General features: G+C 44.8%; 1 protein-coding gene across 1 annotated transcript in view; it reads right to left on the bottom strand.

Annotated features, from left to right (window-relative positions):
* MYO15A (myosin XVA) overlaps positions 1-19,537 on the bottom strand; it is a 1,126,038-nt gene that overhangs the window by 508,844 nt on the left and 597,657 nt on the right. The window contains exons 39-40 of the mRNA XM_085631315.1: positions 15,447-15,508; positions 984-1,139 (exon numbers count right to left, since the gene is read on the bottom strand). Of these exons, the coding sequence (XP_085487441.1) occupies positions 984-1,139; positions 15,447-15,508 (218 nt within the window). The remainder of the gene's footprint in view (positions 1-983; positions 1,140-15,446; positions 15,509-19,537) is intronic.

The following is a 19,537-nucleotide window of genomic DNA, read 5'->3' as shown; positions in this document are numbered from 1 at the left end:
AGATTCGAGGCTGACCGCCCTAGCCAGATTTGAGGCTGACCGCCCTAGCTGTTAGGCCAACTCTTCTCCCCTAAATTGTTTGATGAGCTTTTATGGCAAGCTGAAAAAGCCAGGCATGCAAATCTGATCCCTGTTTTACATTGAAGTTGTTTGATCCAAATAGCACCAAGTACAAGCCTTAACCTTCCCATCTTCCCTCACATACATTTTTTATGTATTTATTTAGTTTTCCATTCTTGGGGGAGGGACGGGAGAGGAACCTCAATACATTTTGAGGAGAGCTTGCTTTTCATCAAATTAATTCTGAACCTAACAGCCATGACCAAGGACAATGTGAAGATACCTGCACAACTAGGTTATCCTAAAATCCACAAGTAAATTAATTCTCTAACCAGAAAAGAACATCATATGGTGAGTTTGTCACTAAAATTAAACCCAACATGTAAATAATATCCTTTGAATAACGGTCCTCATCTATGTTTCACTTTGCAGCCAGATTAAGATGGGCGAACATTGTAAGATATTTCTAGGCACAATGCTTCTTCTCAAGGCCAGAAAAGATATCCTACTCCAGTAAGATACCTAGACATTATTGAACATGGTATGCTTAGATTTGTACTAAAGGTATTACTTTTCTGCCAGGTTAGTGTCCACCTGAAAATACCGCATCACCACAGTGTGATGTGTTTCAAATGTTTTAATCAGCAATGCGAAATAAAAAAGTTGCAATGCATGTGGTTTTCTTCAGGTGGTACGCCATTCCACAGAAAGAAAGCATAGCGTGTAAAGGCGCCTTTAGTCTAAGGTTTACCACTACTAGAGACCTTTAGTGATGCACAGTCTGTTGGAGTTTTGCCAGCAGGAAAACTGCCTTTCAGCAAAAAGTCTTCGAAGTTATGATGTAACAAACTTTGCTAAGAATTGCAAAACAAGTGTCATGTTATATAATGAAACAAGGGTGTAGAACATAATCTTTGACACACCTGTTGAGGAGCTCCAGATCGTGGTCTCGACCCAGCACCAGGAGATGCCCGCACTGAGCCCGATACATTCTGTGGTGAGCGAACTGGGCTGGGGGGCTGGGATGGACCTGTCATGTGCTGCTGGAGGGCCATTGCTTGTACCGTCATCTGTCGGGCCTGTCAAACAAATAGTAAAAGGATATTTCAAAATAAAGCACACTTACACTATCTCCAAGACCCAGACTTTCAATCAGCTCCATTCAGAATTTGTTTCATATTTCCATGCATTACAAAAAACCTCAGATCAACAAGTTACTTAGTTTGGTAATGCCTCATCTGGTAGAGACTCTATCTGGCTGTAGATTCTTTACCTCCGAATATTACATAAGTGTCAGACTGGATCCGGAAACTTTCAAGCAGTATCCCTACACTCTGGTATGTGGCGTCATTCGGCTTCATCAGCACCGGAAATGACGTGAGAGGTGTCTAAATAGAGGCCACACTAGTGCAATGACAGTTTCTTTTTGAGACTTTCATGCCAAAAGCACCGAGCCACAAAGAATGCTGGCATACTGGTGTGTATTGCTGAGGCCCTCAGAAGGGTGACCCTACTGAATCACTTCGCAGAGCGGGGAGGATCAATAAGGAATCTGCAACTAGAAAACGTATCTACCAGATAAGGCGTCACAGAAGATAAGTAACTTGCTCATCTGATAGAGACTTCTAGCCACAGATTCCTCACCTTAGAATAAATACCCAAGCAATACCACCTGGAGGTGGGTCTGCAAAATGGATTAAACCAAAAGGTCCTGCAGGACTGAATGGGCAGAGTGCCCATCACGAAAGACCTGAACATTCAGACAGTAATGACTTGTGAACGAGTGTAACACCCACAACATGGACTTAACAAGCTAACACAGTGGTCGCAGCCTTAGCTCTGGTGAAATATGCGCACAAACCCTCAGGGGATTGCTTTTTGACAATGCATAGCAGATCTTAATGCAGAACACTATACATCATGAAATTATCCATTTCTACACTGCCTTCACTTTCTTGGCCCCAACATACCCTAGCAAGAGTTGATTGTCCACCTTGTGTGCGATCAAGGTAAAACAACAACACTCTTTTTGGGTCCAGACAGTGGAGTCTCTCCTCTTCTTTAGAAGGGTGAGGCAGAGCAAAGAAGGCAGGGAAGGTGATGGTTTGGCCTACGTGAAAGATGTCACAACCTGCAAAAGGAAAGAGGCATGGATCCTAAGAACAGCTTATCTGGGTAAATGGTAGTGTAAGGAGGGCGCACAGAGGGCACTGTGACCCTCCTGGCAAACGTTATTACCACTAAAAAAGTTGTCTTGATTCTAAGTGGAGTGGGCAGTTATTTAGGGGCTCAAAGGGTAGACACATGAGAAAGGTGAGAACCAGGTTAACATCCCACTAGGGCATGATGAGTGGTCTCAGGGTAAACATATGCTGTAGACCTTCCAGGAATGAGTCACAACGGGTGACTGCAACAAAGCAGGTTGGTCCAAAAACCACAAGAATGCCAAAATGCAGACAAATATCCTTTGGCCGTGCCCAGAGCAGAGCCCTGCTGGACCAAAGTAAGAACAAAAAGTACAATTTGGATCAGGGTGCAGAAAAAGGATCAGTATTTCTGGAGGCACACCGTGTCATAAAGTTGTCCTAACAGCAGGCGTATACCATGTTGGTGGAGGTGTGCCTTTGCTGCCAGAATAACATAACAGACTTGGGGGGAAAGGTCGAAAGATGTCAATTGTTGCAGCTCAATCTCCACACATGAAGGCGGAGAGTGGGCAGGTTTGGATGCAGAACTTTCTCCTGTTGCTGCGACAGAAGATCCTCCTGAATGGCCAGCCTGATCGGAGGACCATTGCTCTTGCTCAGAAGCTCAGGATAGCAGACTCTCCTCACCCAATCCAGAGCCACAAGAATGACTTGAGCCTGGATGTTTCTGATTTTCTTGAGAGTTCCGGGCAGAAGCGGTATCAGAGAAAAGATGTACAGGAGGCCCGAGGTCCACTTGAGATGAAAAGGGTCTCTGAGCGACAGCTGCCTTTGAAACTCCAGCCCACAGACTGCTGACTTTTGCGCATTCTCGGCGGTGACGAACAGATAAACTAAGGCTCTCCCCACTCTTGAAAGAGACCTTGCATCTCCTCCAGTTGGAAACACTATTTATTATCCAGTAAGGCATTGGTTCCCAAACTTTTTCCACCTGCGGCTCCCTTGACCTACTGGCCGTTGACCGCGGCTCCCCAATATGTTACTTTTTTTGGGGGATGGGGGAATGTAAGCCCGGCCTCTGGAGTACTTCCATTTTATTCCCTGAAAATAATTGGCATGAAGCTGATGAAGGTATTATAATCATAGATGTAACAAAATAAAAGTATAACAGTTGTTTAATAAAAAAAAACTTGATTTGGTTAAGTCAGAAAGAATACTCTCCAGCACTGTGGTTTGCATGTAGAATATATATATTTTTTTATTGTTTTTAAAAATTTGGCACTAGCATTGGGTGCTCTCCTACAAATCATTTTAGTTGTTAAGGAGCCACTTTTGAGATATACGAATGCTGCTCCACTAATCCTATTAGCCATTCGTCCACAATAGTAAAGTTTTGGTGTTCTACATATATTTATCGTTTCTCTCATATCACTTCTTGTGTTGATGTCAAGTATGTTAATTAGTTCTCACTTTCAATGTGTCTTACGATTTGAGAACTCTGCAACTTTTGATTTGGTATTGCATAAATGTGACAGACTGGAACTATAAACCCGCCCAAGGGTTAAACTAGACAGAGTGACAAAGAGCGGTGAGTTTCTTTAATGAAAGAACGAAGGCTACAGTTATGCAGTTTACATAAGCAGCAGCTCTTGAGATTGCGAATATACACAGGAAATGCACAAGACTGCTGTTAAAGTAAAACCTAAACTACAGACTTTACAGGTTGGGGAGAAATATGATTGATTTCAAAGTTTTTGGGAGAACAATCAAAAAGCATACACTTTTACCAACTTCCAGGTTTCAAGAATGGAGGTGTAGATAGCTGGAGAATGACAAGTGGAAGTACAGAGGCATCGGTACAATGCTTAAGTCCCAATCTTTGTATGAGTTGGTGGTGGTAAAACAAATCATACAAGCAACATTTAAAAATATAATGAAGCAAGACAGCTATCCCATAATGGCGCTATCAGCTACTGATGGCTTTAGTAGTTTTAAACTCACCTGTGAGCCTGTGGTGGCTGCAAGCTTGAAGACAGTCTTTTCGACCAGGTCAGCAGCAGGTAGAGGCTGATCAGGAATTACATCAGAACCCAAGCAAGACAGCTTACAAGCTAAAACTAGAGACTTAACAGGGTCTGCACCTTGTTTAGCTTCACCTTAAGTACAGCTTGAGAGGCAGGTACCACTGCCACACCCTCCTTGAATCCCCACTGGAGTGCCTTTTACTAAATCTATTTAATTCTATGTATGAGCCAGGTAGTTGGGAATTGTGTTACTGAGCGATCTTCATACAGAAGAAAAAGTGGGACTAGTAAGAAGACCCACTATATATGACCTGGGCTGCTCGTTGCAGGTCACACTTTCTTTATATAAAAGTTTGGGTTACTATATGAAGGAATAATTAGAAATGTGCGTGTCCTTAAAGTGCAGAAATGTCAGGAACTCTGACAAAGCAAAGGGCAAATATTTCTAGTTGCTGCAATTTTTGAAGGTTTCCAGGAAGCACTTGGAGGCCGAGTTTCAAGTGGACTCCTGCTGAGGATATTGTCATGCTTGAATCACTTTTAACCACAGACCAGGATGCAATCCAGCCTTGTAAATTAATTCTCAAATGCACACGTAGCTTTCTTTTAGCTAATGATCTCATGAGTCATTCATGATGAGGAGGCGACTAAGAATAAGATATTTCCTCATCAATTTCATACGTTCGTAACTTCAATAAACTCACCTAATTGCTCAGTTACTTGTTATATGATTTAAACAGCCTTCCCTTTGTGCAAATGTTTATATCCTCATTGCTCATAGTTTGTCTAAACTGCGTCAATATCTGACATAAAGGAGCAGTTAATGTGCTATTTTACATGTCACACTGTCATCTAGTGGTACAAGAGGGAGTTTTATCTACCATTAACAAAACATATTTTAGATAGCGAGCTTACAAAATGCAAGTAATTGCACAACCTGGGATATTGACGTATTGTGTCGCGGCGCCCCTGGCTATTCTTGGGGGCACACCAGGGCGGCGTGGCGCACAGATTGGGAACCACTGCGGTAAGGCATGGTCACCTGAGTCCGCCTGCCCTGGAATTCAGGGAGCCAGCTAGGTGTTAAACAACCAGGGAAATGCCTTGACATTCTAGCCATGTCCAGAGAGACAGGGCCCTTGACAAAGGAATCCACCTTACCCTGTTTGTACCACATGGTGGTGGTGTTGTCCATGAACATCTGAACCAGCCTTCCCCTGATTGAAGGAAGGAAGGCTTTCAATCCAAATTGGATTGCTCAAAGCTCCCACAGGTTGATGAAGAGTCCGGACTCAGCCACAGACAAGAGTACTCTGATCTCCTCTCCCAGGAGGCCGCCCAGCACAGGAATGACGCATCTATCATTACAGTCAGCTCTGGCTGGGGAAGAAAAATGTGTCTGCTGCTGACCCAATCGTGGCTGGTCAACCACCACTGCAGGTCTTTTGGAGTACCCTCTTAGATCCGGACCATGTTGGAGAGATTCTGCTGATGCTGCCGCCGCTGGAGCTTCAGGTCCCACTGCAGAGCCCTCATAAGCCAACAGGCATGTGTCGCTATCAGGATGCAGGAGGCCCAACAGCCTCATAGTCAGTCCCACTGAAATCCAGGATAGAGGCTGAAGCATTCGTACCATAGCTTGAATATGCTGGACTCACTGCTTGGGATGATAGGCCCAAAATCTGCACTCTTTCCAGAACAGCTCCAATGAAAGGGAGTGTCTGAGAGGGAGTTATGTGTGACTTCAGCACGTTGATAGTGAACCCCTGCGAATGCAAGAGGTTCACTGCAGTCAGTTGTAGAGGTAGGAGAAAATTGGAAACCCCAACCTCCGTAGGTGTGCTGCAACCACCGTTATTAACTTGGTGAGCACCCGAGGAGTGCTGGTAAAGCCATAAGAGAGCAAGGTGAACTGAAAGTGCTCTTGGTCTACCACGAACCGCAGGTAACGCAGGAAGGAGGGGAATTTGGAAATATGCACCCTGCAAGTTCAAAGCTACCATCCAGTCTCCTGGACAGGAACTGAGCTATGGTGAGCATCTTTTTTTTCAGGCCGGGACGAAGGCCTTGGTACTTTCTGGGCACCAGAAAGTAGTGGGAATAGAAACCATGACCTACTTCTGAAGCTGGGACTCTGTTGATAGCTCCCTTGGCTTAAAGAGTCAAAGGTTCCTGACAGAGCAAGAAACGATGGTCCTCCATCAACCAGTCATAAGTGGGTGGCATGGGTAAAGGGGTTTCTGGAAAGGGGTTTGAGTTGCCCCTTTGGATGGATTGCAAAAACCCACTTGTCTGATGTTATAGACTCTAATGGGGCAGGTGATGGCGAATCCTGCCACCCACCAAATGCCCATTCTGGTATAAGGGCAAACTAAAGGTGTATGGAGATTGCAGCTGACGGGGGAGTGGCGAACGAGCCTGACCACTGGCCGGTAGTATCACATGGTTTGTGGGAACCGGGTCCATGACAAGCCTGGGGAGCCAGGTGGCCTTGATGGCTGGACAGAAAAGTATGCGGTTGGAAGCCCCTCCCATAGCCATAGGAGGTTCGAAAGGCAGACTGCGGTTGGCGAGGGGCCAGGGATAGACCCATTGAGCTGGCCGTAGCCCTGTTGTCCTTAAATCGCTCCAGGCTGTCTGCCTTCTCACCAGAAAAGTGAGAGCCATCAATGGGCATGTTCATGAGTGAAGCTTGGACATACCCTGAAAAGCCGGTCGTACACAACCAGGAGTGACATCTAAATTCCTGCAATGATGCAACTGCTCTGCCCAGCAAGTATGACTCAGGACTCCTCAGATACCATGGGTAGCACTTGCACAACCGAATCCCCCACTATGTGGGTGAATCAGCCTAAAAGGCATGCGTGTTCACTGACTGCAGTGCTAGGTTGGGGGAAGAGAACAGCATCTTACCAGAGGTGTCCAGTCTTTTGGATGCCCTGTTCATTGGAGTGGAAGGAAACTTGCTGGGGTTTATCTGGGAAGTGGAGACTTGGACCACCAAGCTCTCTGGGGTGGGATGATGGGTGAGGAAATTGGGGTTTCAAGGAGGGGGTGATGGCGGAGGGCAATTGTTCTCTTTAAGATTTGGACCAGGCCCCAAGCAGGACAACTGTAAGGCTTCAATCAATAGGAGAAAGGGTTCAGAGGAAGCGACTCTTGGCTGAAGCACCTCTTTGAAGATGTTTGTCCTGACTGCCACAGAAAGCAACTGAAGATCCAGGACCACAGTCACCCTCAGCACCACTATTGCAAAAGAGCCACCCTCCTCCTTAGCTACGGTAGTTGAAGAGACCAGGCCAGCATATGGTGAGGTGTCCAAACCACTGCCATCCGCCAGTTCCTCATACGGAATTCCAGTATGGGCCCTCCCGTATTTTGTCCGATGACTTGAACCGGTGCGGGAAGCCAAAGACACCTGCGATTTCTTTGAGTTCTCCCTCTTGTGGGACATACCGATGATTTGGAGTGCGACGATGACTGTCGGAAGCGGCTCTGCAAGTGGTCCAGGGACCTTCCGTGCAAGCAGAATCGTGTCACCAGGTTGCTGATGTCGGACAGTAAGAAGCTTTAGGGAATGTTCCCTCAGTGCCTTTAGGTTCATGGCGTGGCTGTCCTTGCAGAAGTCATGGTCCCGCTACAAGCACCAAAGGAAAACCAGATGAGGGTCTGTCACAGAGACCTACCTGTGACAGGCACCACATGGTTTAAAGCCCGTTGGCTTTTAAGAGGACTTCCTGAACACAACAGGAGTTGCAATCTCGAAAAAGAATTAAACTAAAGTAAAAAAAAAAGTCACTCAAAAAATTACTGGGGTTACCTTTCATCGGATCTGCGCTGATAGGAGGGGAAAGAGAAGAACATGCATCAGTGCGCTGGGGTGGTGCCTATATAGGCACCACACACATCACTTCTGGGGTGGAGAAAACTGATGTGGAGCTTAACACTGCCACCTACTGGCACTCAGGGGTACTGCTTGAAACTTTTCGGATGCAGTCTGATACCTGGGAAATACTAAAGTAAGGAATCTGCGGTTACAAGTCTTTATCAGAGAAGGCATTTCAAATGAGGTAATATAGTCTATGTACCATCTACATCTTATTGCAGGCACGGACACATTGTTATAATCTCTACTCTCTTGGTCAGATCACTGCTCCTTTGATGTAGTAAAGATGGCCCTTGTTCTAGCCCACGCCCAGTTGCCACTGAGCTCATGCATCTTATCCTTGCTTCTCTTGCTCCTGCCACCCTCAGGAATGCTGATTAAAATGCATTACAGGTGTCATTCACTAAAATATTGCCTGTTGTCTGCTAATCATCCTTGAAAATGTCTGCACTTTGCTTATCATCAAGCCAGGCCTTTAGCTATACTGCTACAGCAGTCCGTGTCACTGAGAGTTGAATTGCAAGCCTTCTCTGGGGTGAAAGCAGCAGTCATAACCAGATGGAACAGAAGGTGTCACTTCTGCCAGTCCTCTTCGCCAGAACTGCATACTCTCCAACCGGTCAGATGCCATACCTTCCTGCAATACCAGCAAAGAAATGCAATCTCCCATACCATCCGACCGTGATGACCCTCACACAGGATCGAAGCAATGATAGGTGTTTGGCTAAAAAATCTAATCCGGACAGTAAGTGAAACGTGAATTTATCCTGTGATCACCATTGCACTAATATGTCTCCCTTCTACGTAAGAGTTAATTGCTAGTGTTGAGTAAAGCTCTTTCCTTACACACACCTCATGTGTGGAGCTCCAACTGCAAATTTTGGGTCTGCTAATGAACTCCAGATAATAACTTACATACATTGTGTGTATGTACACCTGCTCTGCAGAACAGATTGTATTCTACATATTCTATGGGTGCTGTACGCTAGAATCACAGTACACATTACACACCCTCTTACTGTCTCTTGATCTCTATGCAGCTCCATTTTAAGAACTCTGAGGAATAACCTCCAGTTTAGAAAGGCGCTTGTCCCAATGAGACTTCACAATTACAAAAGGCGTTGTCTGATCCCGGAATGACGAAAGGAATCAAAAGCTAGAATTAAAGAGCTGAAACAATGCTTTGGAATAGCAGAACATGGTATATCTCAAACCTCAGTAGAAATAAATGTTGGGGGTCCTTGCTTCGCAAAATAAAGGGGTATGAGACCTTCAGTGCGTTGGCCTTGTGTCCGAATGACTCTTAAGCCTTGTTTATGAGTGCAGTGGCAATTGTACATTATGTATTGCTTATTGCACCAAAATCCACATGTTCCAGTATTTGCCAAGCCTATTTCACTCAGTACATTTTGGCACGTTTGACATGCTGAAATCTATTGAAGCAAAAAAAGTGACCGGCAGTAGAGGACTGATAATACTGCCACCCTTACAAACAGTGGTTTGCACCTGAGTCATAATTGTACGAGGCACTTCTAATCGAGACCTTAGAATCAAGAGAGAAGAAAGACTTGGACATCCAGAAAAAACTCAATGTGATCGAGCACTCACACACAGAGCATACCATGACACCTAAAATGAAAGTTGCAAGCGGGCAGTGGCATGCCCATTAGAAAAAGAAGGACGGAGCCCCAGAAATATGAAGTAGGATCAGTCACACATCTACACTAGAATGGGTGTGGCAATATCAGGGCACTTGGATTAACATGATAGGGAAGCAGTCATACAAACAGGCGGAAGGGAACAAAAGCACTTGGCAACCAGGGCAAGTGCAAGTATTTCCGGTGCCTTAGAAGAAGTGACCTACCTCACACTCCTCTCTTTCTGTTTCGACAAAAGGGCGAGTGCGGGTGTTGCTATTTCCTAGACCCTGTACTGTTGGAATCCCAAAAAGATAGATGGAGAGTCCTTGAACATCCAGAAGAAAATACAAGCATTTGCAATGCAATAGGTCTCGCAGTTACGAGAGTTTCAGCTATTGGCATTGTAAATAACAATGCCAGTTATTTATGTTTTTTTTTAAAAACCAAAAATAAACGGCATTATTATTTGCAATGTCAATAGCTCAAATTCGCGTTAATGCGAGACTTTTTGCATTGCAAATGCTTGTTTATTTACGGTAGTTGCCACTGAATTTTATCTTGTGAATTTAGAGGTCAAATAATTCATGGTGTGCACATTGAAAGGAGCATGAGGAGTGCATGGGTGCAGGTATAACCAGCAGCAAGAAGGATCTCGTGGTCCAGCTGTATACAATGTTAGTGAGGCTTCACCTGGAGTACTCAATTACAGGACAGAGGTCTGTCTGATGCGAGGACCCGACATTCTATATCCTTGCTGGTACTGGCGAGGCTCATGAGACTGAACAGACACAGATGTTTTAATTAAAAGCATACTGACCTAAAGAGGAACTGAAGCCAAGTATGAAAAACACGTGTGACAACAGGCGAAGTTCAGTGAGGAAAGGAGAAAGACGGCCGAAGCTGAAGCCCCTCTGCCAGCACAGTGTCCTCGAGGACACTACAGGATGGCGGCACAAGATATGGCCCGACCTACGGCAAGCCAGAGGTTGGTCAGCAGCAGCAGCAAGAAGCTTGACTCTGGGAAAATCGAGAACAGGATGTGAGCAACAAAGAAGTTCGGTGGGATTATATTTACATAAGGCAGAGTGAAGTTCCCTCCTAATTCTGATTTGTAAATGTAAATGTAGTTGAGCTTATATAGCGCACAGCTACCCGCTGTGGGTTTCCCGGCGCTTGCTTAGGGAACCCGTCCTGGTATTCCCCTGTGAGATAGCAGGGTATCCACAAGGTGAAAGTCAGGCATCCCGCCGCGAGGGGCCGTTGTGGAGATTAAGCAAGCTATTGCCCAGAGTCGCAGAGTGTGAACCCGTGAGTCGAGGAGGCACCGGGGCGAGAAATATCGAGTCCGTGGAATTTTTTTTTTTTAGCCCAAGACCCGCCGAGGCGGGGAATTGAACCCTGGTCCAGGACCGATCTCAGCTTCCGGGTCTGCCGCCTCTAACCCCTGAGCCACACTTCTCCACATATAAACATGTATTCCCAGCATAGGTTTTATTTTAAATGCAGTGTTACGATGCATGAGCGCCAAACATTGGTTGATTGAGTCTTGGTGTCACGAACAGCTGCGTAAGATCCTGATGGGTGCTGCACAGTTGATGAGGCGAGAAATACGCCTCTGCTAAGAATAAAGCTCTAGAAAGACCTTGAAAACAGAGGTGCCCGAGTCAGCACAGGTGACTTTCCCACACTGTTAGATCTCTGGACACCGTCGACTAAGGTGGACATTCAGGTGCTGCTGCAGGATTTATGAAAGACATCTCTGCTTGCTCCAAACAAGACAAGCCCGGCGGAGCGTGGCGCGCGCGCTTGGCGGGGGCGCGGTAGCGCATTCCAGGCGGGGGAGCGGACCCTTTGAAGTAGGATGCCAAACGGATTGCATGGCAGCACGATGCACGTGATTGTGCGCGCTCTCGCCATGCAATCCGCTCTTAAGTTAGGAGAGTTCACAAACTCACAGGGCATTCTAGCCTTGAAAGTACCACTTCTGTCCACTTTTAGGCCCTGGGCGTATATTTGGTCATATGAAAATCTCTGTGAGAGTAAATCATTTTATGAAAGCCAAACCAAGATTTGCACATGTGAACTAAACTTACACTTGTAAATGCTTTGCGAATAGCGCCTATACTAATTTGACTCTCAAAAGACTTTGCAGAGGTCATCTATTAGAAAAATACAAATGTCCAGACATTAATCTAGTGCTTTTTATATGCTCATCATTATGGCAAACCTGAGTACTGGCAGGCAGTGAGAAGAAGTGATATGTCCAAGAATTAACAGCGTGATTATGTGAAAACAGTCAGTATTTAAAGGGTCATCAGTTGGCAACACAGGCACTATACCACAAGTGTAATCTGTGTTTATTTACAGTAACATTTTATGAAACCGAGTGCATGCCTAAAAGAAGCAAAACTAGAAAAACAAATCATAAAATGCTTCCTCGGAAAGTGAGAAAGAGTGCAATGGTACAATTGTAAGACTTGTATAGCCTTAACTCAGTTATAATTAGAACGCTTGTCGGATAAAAGTGCTGGCATATGCAGAGCTCTAGAGTGAATATTACGCTGGCAGAACAGAGCATCTGCATATGCAGAGACTGAATATTCAGCGACTGGAAACAGAGTTCTGGTAAGTACAGTATAATCAGAAAGGTGGAAATATCAGAGCTTTGCTGGAACACAAACGAGCCGTGGTGTAAACTGAGAATCTAATAGCAGAGGTTTAATGTAATGACAACTCTGCCAAAATGTGTCACCTCCGTGCATGGCAAGTGTTCAGTTGAAACCTAAAAATGATTATAGGTATAGCTTGGATATCTCCTCTCACTTAATGAGTACCCACACCATACTTCTCGCTTTATTTAAATAACCTCGCAGGCAACCTGGTAAAAATGAAGATAGAATCTAATCTTCCTTGGGCTCTTGCAGCGTGTTGACTGGATTGTATTAACAATAGCCATTTCAAAGAGTACTTCATAAAAAACTAGAACTTGCAAAGCAAATAGGTCTGGCATTCAAGTTCCACCCTTTGGGCTTAGATCAGGCTTGATTTGTTTTGCTGGACTTTTGTAAAAATGTATTCGAGGGGTATCTGCCAGGGCCTCTACAATATATAAAAATAAATAAACATCATCTAAACCCACAATTGTTCTTGGTCTCAAAAAGCACACATTGCCATGGAAGGCCTTGGCAATGGAGGGACCTACATGGTGTGTGGACGTGCTTATTGTGAAAGAGAGGAACGCCATCACTCACAGTGAAAATATCCAATGACTGAAGTGGGCTGACCAAGAGTTCCTTGCTGTATGCAGTAACAGGAGGAAGAAAATGTAAAGGACACACAACAGATCAACGGATGAAGAGGCTTGCTGAAATCCTCTGTAAGTACATTGTATAATTCTAGTAAAAACAAAAGGTCTTGGCGAAGGCTAAAAACATCTTTCAGGATACAAATAAAGTAAAACACACACAGAAATGTTACCACGATATTGTTTGTCCTGGCAATAGCATGCATGTTTTTGCCAAACCCATAACCCGAAAACTAAATGTCTCAATAAAGACTTTTTTGAGCCCATTTCGAAATGAAGATTTATTATTTTTGTTTCAGTTTCTTTTACTAAAAGAGTCCATGACTTTTAAAAGTATATTTGGTTACGCAGCTTTGCTGTCATACCTCGAATGCTCAGACCAGTTTTCAATCTGGTTCTGCTAATTTCAGAGTTACATCCCAAACAGAACAGTTCGCAGCATTGTAGAAAAAAGCACTTCAAGAAAAAAGTCACAAAGTGAGTGCCGCGTCCCCGCAAAAATTCAAATTCAGGGGCAGGGGTGAGTGGGGAGAGAAGGGGCGGAGGGTGAGTTATGGTTCCATGCTCCGTCAGGTCCTGGCCTCTCTGCTAATCCCGTCCACAAAGGAGCAATATATATTACTCGACGTGGTGATATTTCGGTGTTTGTATGTGGGAACTGGATGGAGGCAAGCACTCACTTAGCAGCCACCGTCTTCATGGTCACCGGAGCCTAGGTGAAATTTCATTAAGCATGTGTTGGTAGCAAAAGCCTTATTAATCCAATTTTTACCCTCTTCTGTGCTAGAATAAAAAGTTGCGTTAGATTTCTGAAAACCTCGTCTTTTAAGTCACTTTCACACTGGGTAAGTTTTATATCATAAATATCTGCAGAGTTTTCTGGCCGCATGAGAGGGAAGAATAAAAGTGTCGCACCTTTTATTCCACAGAACGCATTAGGTCATCAGGAAGGGGTCACGCATGGGTTCGCCAACAGAGAGGAGTTTGTCGCCCCCCACTCACCTCGGATGAGATGCAGCCTCCGCCGCAGGTAGCTCTCGAAGGAGGTGTAGTCGCTGTACACCGTGTTCATGCCCACGCTGAGGCTACGTAGTGTAATGTCTAGTGAGAACGGCGTTAATGCTAGCTTGCAAAGCATACTACCAAGGGTTCTCTGAAGTTGTTGCAGCAGTTTCTTTAAAGCAGTCTTTCACATTTAACTGACTCATGTGGTCTATGGCTGCGCTGCTTCACCCGACTGCAATCTCTGGCGAGTTTTCTTGTTTAAATGCAAACATGTCTGTATGAACGCGCTATTTACGAAGAGGTCGAAAAAAGAGTTCTGACTCAACACATTCCTTGGCAAGGCAAGTGCGAACGCTACACAATACCCATAGACAAAACTAATATGTACTTTCGAAACGGAGAATGCTATGCAAAGAAAGGCATCTGAATGAACCAAAATGAAATTAAGAACAGCGAAACTCCATGCACGCATAGGCGAGAAAAAAAACAAGCTTTGGCCGCGCGAAACGCGATGGGGGGGCGGAGAGAATGAATAAGCATTGGACGCTCGAGACGCGATGGTGGGGGCGTGGGGGAGAGAAGCGGGAGTACTGATAAACTGGTGTGAAATAGCAGCAGGGAAGGGGGCGGAGAGGGGCTACGAGGGAGAACGATGTAAGGCCATATGGCTGCTTTGCGCGCGTGCACGCCTCGTGCACTGTAGCTCTATGCCAGGGGAAGCACTTTCAAAAACCAACTTACAAAATGTCTCAAAGAGACAGCTTTCGCTGTCTCAGCGAGACCTAAAAAACCATGAAAAGGAAAGCTTCTACAAAAAGAGATATTTTGAAGAAAAAACTGAGTAGGCACTCACTCATACAACCAGGAGAAAGTAGTGAAGGCACATGGACACTCAAATAAAGGATGGATCAGCACTTGGAAGCCAGAAAAGAGGGCTGGGACCAGTGTGTGTCTGACACCAGAAAAAAGGGAGATCGGGCTACAAACCAAGCGAAAACCACAACACGCAGGGTCAGCCAAATGGGAAAAAAAGATCACCACTCAGAAGGTAGATGTGAGAAAGCAGTCATAGTAAATAGAAGAGAGAGGCACTCAGACACAAATAATAAATGGATGAAACACAAAGATACACCAAAATGACTCATGAATTACACTCATGGAAGTAGGTACACAGGTGGAGGTCTCAAAAACCAGAAATAATAGTTTTGCATACTAATGGTCATGTGAAAATAGGTAATGCAACAAGTGAGTCTGACCACCTCCCTAGCGTCACTACCCCCCATCTTTGCTTCAGGTCCGGCTGACAATATCCTAATCACATTTATATAAAAGAAACCTGGCCAGATGCTCCACAGACCCCTTAAGGAAGCAACTACTTACCAATAGCACTGCTTGCTGGTTGATGAAGGCCTGCTGATGGGAGAATATGGACTGGTTGTAACCTGAATAAGATAAAGTACAAGAAAACACATTTCATAAACATCTCCAACAAAAGAACCTGAGTAAGCCTATGTGGGAGAAATTCTGGGATGGGAGATGACAGGGGAGGAAGGGTTGTTAACATAGCTTAGATTCTGTACTAGTGGTACCTGACTAACTTGGTGGCACATTTAAGTAAGCTATTGTTAACGGTGGACGTCTGCAAAGTCTTGAGGGTCTTCCATTATGACCACGCTTCAGCACTTGTATCAACCACCTCACATTCGCTGATAAATCGCTCTTCCTCCAAAACTCTGACAACCTTTTGATTGGCACATCTGCTGTGCACCCTGCTAAGACTGGGCACGACTGCATTTGCTGAGTATGTAGTATAACTTTGTTGATCACTTGGTCAAGCAACCATAGACACTTGCATCAAGATCCACAGAAATGTATAGTTGTAACCTACACCGTAGACCAGATGCCTCTCCCCTTGCTGTAGAGCAAGACCATTGCTATACCAATGAACTCTCATCACTGTGCCTGGTTTACGTTCCAATCACCCGCGTGCGAGGTTATTCCAGCAGTAAATGTCCAGTGGATCACAAAAGCGTGTCCCGGCTTCTAATCTCAAACGTTAAACTATTAGCACATGTATTATTGTACCTTCATGAGGTCCTTCTGTTCTTGATCAGTACCCTCTATTAATTATTTATATTGTGAAGATAAAACATATTCAGCTGTTTTCATGATTTTCATGTTAAACACTCCTGCTGTTGGTGTTTTCTACACTTTCACAATTGTTTTTTATGTGTTTTTTACTGTCAGGTCGAAATCAACCCAGTTTTCGAAATGCGCTCTTACCAATACATTCGGGAGGGGAATCTAGATGTCTCCGTCTAAATTGCTCCACATAATTTCCCGCTCACTCAGCCCTGAATGTTCCATTCTGCAGGTAAGGCCATGGTACCCAGGCTGAGTAGGCACTTGCACTGCAGTTTCTCATTTTACAATTTTGAGGTGTGGATATGGAATAAGATGGGAGAAAAGTGGCAGCTGCTGCGTAATTCTGACAAACTTGTCAATGAATGTGGAAGGTACGGATCAACGCTAGAATACTGCTTTAAAACCAGTGGCAATAAATAGTTGCCCTAATTCTGTTTGGAGGATCAAGGAGCTGAATCTCAGAATTCATATCCACATCTAAATCCAGAAGTAAAGTCTCACTGGGTACCTGGGCAATAACAGGCAAAATGGAAAAACTAAATATTTATAATATCAAGAGTCTTAACCTCTTTCTTGAAGGTGAAATATCCTCTAAACTGATGCCCACTTGGATCTTGAATGCTAAAAAAGTCGACTAAATTTGTGTTTTGCAGATGAACGTCCTGAAATGGAAGTTCGGTGCTAAACATCACATTGTGCTCATTTGTATTGTTCTTGGTTGGATTGTAGGACATCCACACTTCATAAATCCCTATTAGCCCAGCCCCAGCCTGTGTAGCCGCTGCCAATGGGAGCATATTGCCTCTCATCTGCATCTTCTGCACGGCATCCCAATTACCTAAACACTGCTACTCGAAGCCCTGCTCTGTGTCAATCTGTAATATTTGCATCCTTTTTTATCCGAACTTTCATACCAATGTTTCCTGAATTCCTCGTGCTTATTAGGTATTTTTTCTGCAATCAGACTTTATGGCTTTAGAGTCTTTTATGCTTCAGAGTATTATGCATGCATACTTAGGTTTCTGAGACTTATCTCAGTGTTTTTTGGGCTTCTCCACGTCACACACTACAATGCTCACGCTGCATTGGAACGTATATACTCTTCAGCACAAGGGACATCTGTGCAATAGCGGTCTCCTCTCTCTCTAAATAGTGCTCTTTGTCCTTTCCATGGTGCTGAAGCTTATGATTTTGTGGCAGTTCATGGACGTGCTGTTATATTCACTTTTGCATTGAATGTCTCCCTTAGTCTAATCATTGGCTCTCGTGCCGTTACTCTACTCGGTTTTCTGCTTTGTTCTCACCCAATTATCCCGACTCACACCACATCATTGGTATAATAATCAGTGGTGTTTCTCTTTATGGTGGTTGCCTATTTACCTGTCATCGTGCAATCGTTGTATTCTTCATATAATTATTGAAAACTCGGTTTCTTTGATTGTAAGCTTCTTTCTGGCTTGGTCTACGTATATTAGTGTTAAGTATTTGGGGGTGGGGTGGGGGGGGGGGGGGGTTGTGGTAGGTAGCTTTCCAAATGATTATTCACAGAACACTGTAGGTACATAATGGACAAGCATGCCGTTTAACATGAGGCTTTCGTTGGCCCCGACCTTAAGTGAAGTCAAAAAGGGGTGCCAATCTCGCCTAAACGTTTTAGGAGTACTGAGTTAGGCCCCCATCCACACCAATACAGTCATTAAGGTTAATAGTGCATTGCATTTAGCTAGAGAGTGCAAGTAATAGAAAACGATCTCTCCTGACTACTTATCGGTAAACCTCAAGATTGGGTTTTACTCACTGTAGAGAAATCTGGATGTTCAGGAGGCTGCACCGAGCGTCCTCCACAATAGTGTCCCACAACCTAAATCTCTGAGAATTTAACTATGTTTACATAAAGGTGGGGAAGCCTGCCTGCTCCTTTCAGACAAGAACGACCACCTGCCTCTAGTATCATGGGAGTCTTGCCTGTGTGTGCCCATCTGATGACGTCTTGGAAAAAAAAAGCTCTGCCACTTGGTTCACGCCTGTGGGTGTCTATATGCAGTCACCTGCCTAACGCTGCAGGCTGGTGGGAGTCTAATGAATGCATTCACCAGCCTGCTTCTCATGCTTGCAAGTGCACTGGATGCAGGCGCCTGCCTGCTGGCCCATGCTTGCTGGTAAGCACCAAAACCCTCAACCTGCTCCCGGGGCACACCTCCAGAAGTCTTGCTTAGAAGCTCAGGCCTGTGTGATGGTGCACACCTGAAGGTGTTTTGTGATCCGTGATCCGTCTACATGCCTACTTGCCCCTGCTTGTATCTCAAAGCACTCGCCTGACTGTTGATACATGTCTGCAGGAACCATGGCTAGTTCATGCTTATGGTGTCACTAACTTGACTGTTGTTTGTTCATGCTTGCCAGTGTCTTGAATGCACTTACCTGCTAAGAGACTAATCCTGCAGATGGCTTGGTTGGCCCATGTATGCTTCTGGGATGTCCTCACCTGCCTGTGGTCTATGTATGTCGGTATCATCTGGGATGCACTCACTTGCTTGTTTTTCACTGCCTGTAGGGATCAGACGCATATCCACCTGCCTGTCCGTGCCTGTAAATATCTATAATGCGCTCACCTCCCTGATGGTCCATGTCTGTAGGTATCTTGGGTACACGCAGACGCTTGTTAGTTCAGGTGTGTGGAATGAACTCACCTGCCTGTTAGTCCAGGCTTGTAGGTATACGGAATGCACTCAAATGCTTGCTAGTCCATGCCTATAGGTATCCAGGGTGTACTTACATGTCGGCTGTTCCATGCCTGTAGATATTTGGGATGCACTCACCTTCCTGTTAGTTCAGGCTTTTTTGTAACTGGGAGGCACTCATATATATGCTTGTCGGTCCATGCCTGTGGTTATCTGGGGTGCACTCACCTTCCTGTTGGCCCACGCTTTTATGTAAGTGAGAGGCGCTCACATGCTTGCTGGTCCATGCCTGTGGTTATCTGGAGTGCACTTGGAGGCCTGTTGGTTCATACCTGTGGGTATTTGAGACGTACTTACCATGGGCATCAATATACCAAAATGCCAGTGGTAGCGAAAGGAACATCACACACCATTTGGCCTTTCCTTTGACTCACACACACGTTAAACATTCACACACTCCCTCTCAGATAAACACACTCACCTGCAATTATGCGTACAGCAAACATTTTAAAGCATTTTTTACGTACCTTAGCTGTCCAATAGGGTCAAATTCCAGCTTATTATACTCAATTTGTTATTATACTAATAGTGAAAATCATTATTCACTATTTGTGTAATGAAAAATCTGACAGAAAACCAAGAAAA

The sequence above is a fragment of the Triturus cristatus genome, chromosome 10 (genome assembly GCF_964204655.1).
Source record: "Triturus cristatus chromosome 10, aTriCri1.1, whole genome shotgun sequence".
NCBI lineage: Eukaryota > Metazoa > Chordata > Amphibia > Caudata > Salamandridae > Triturus > Triturus cristatus.
This window is presented reverse-complemented; position numbering and strand designations above follow the sequence as displayed.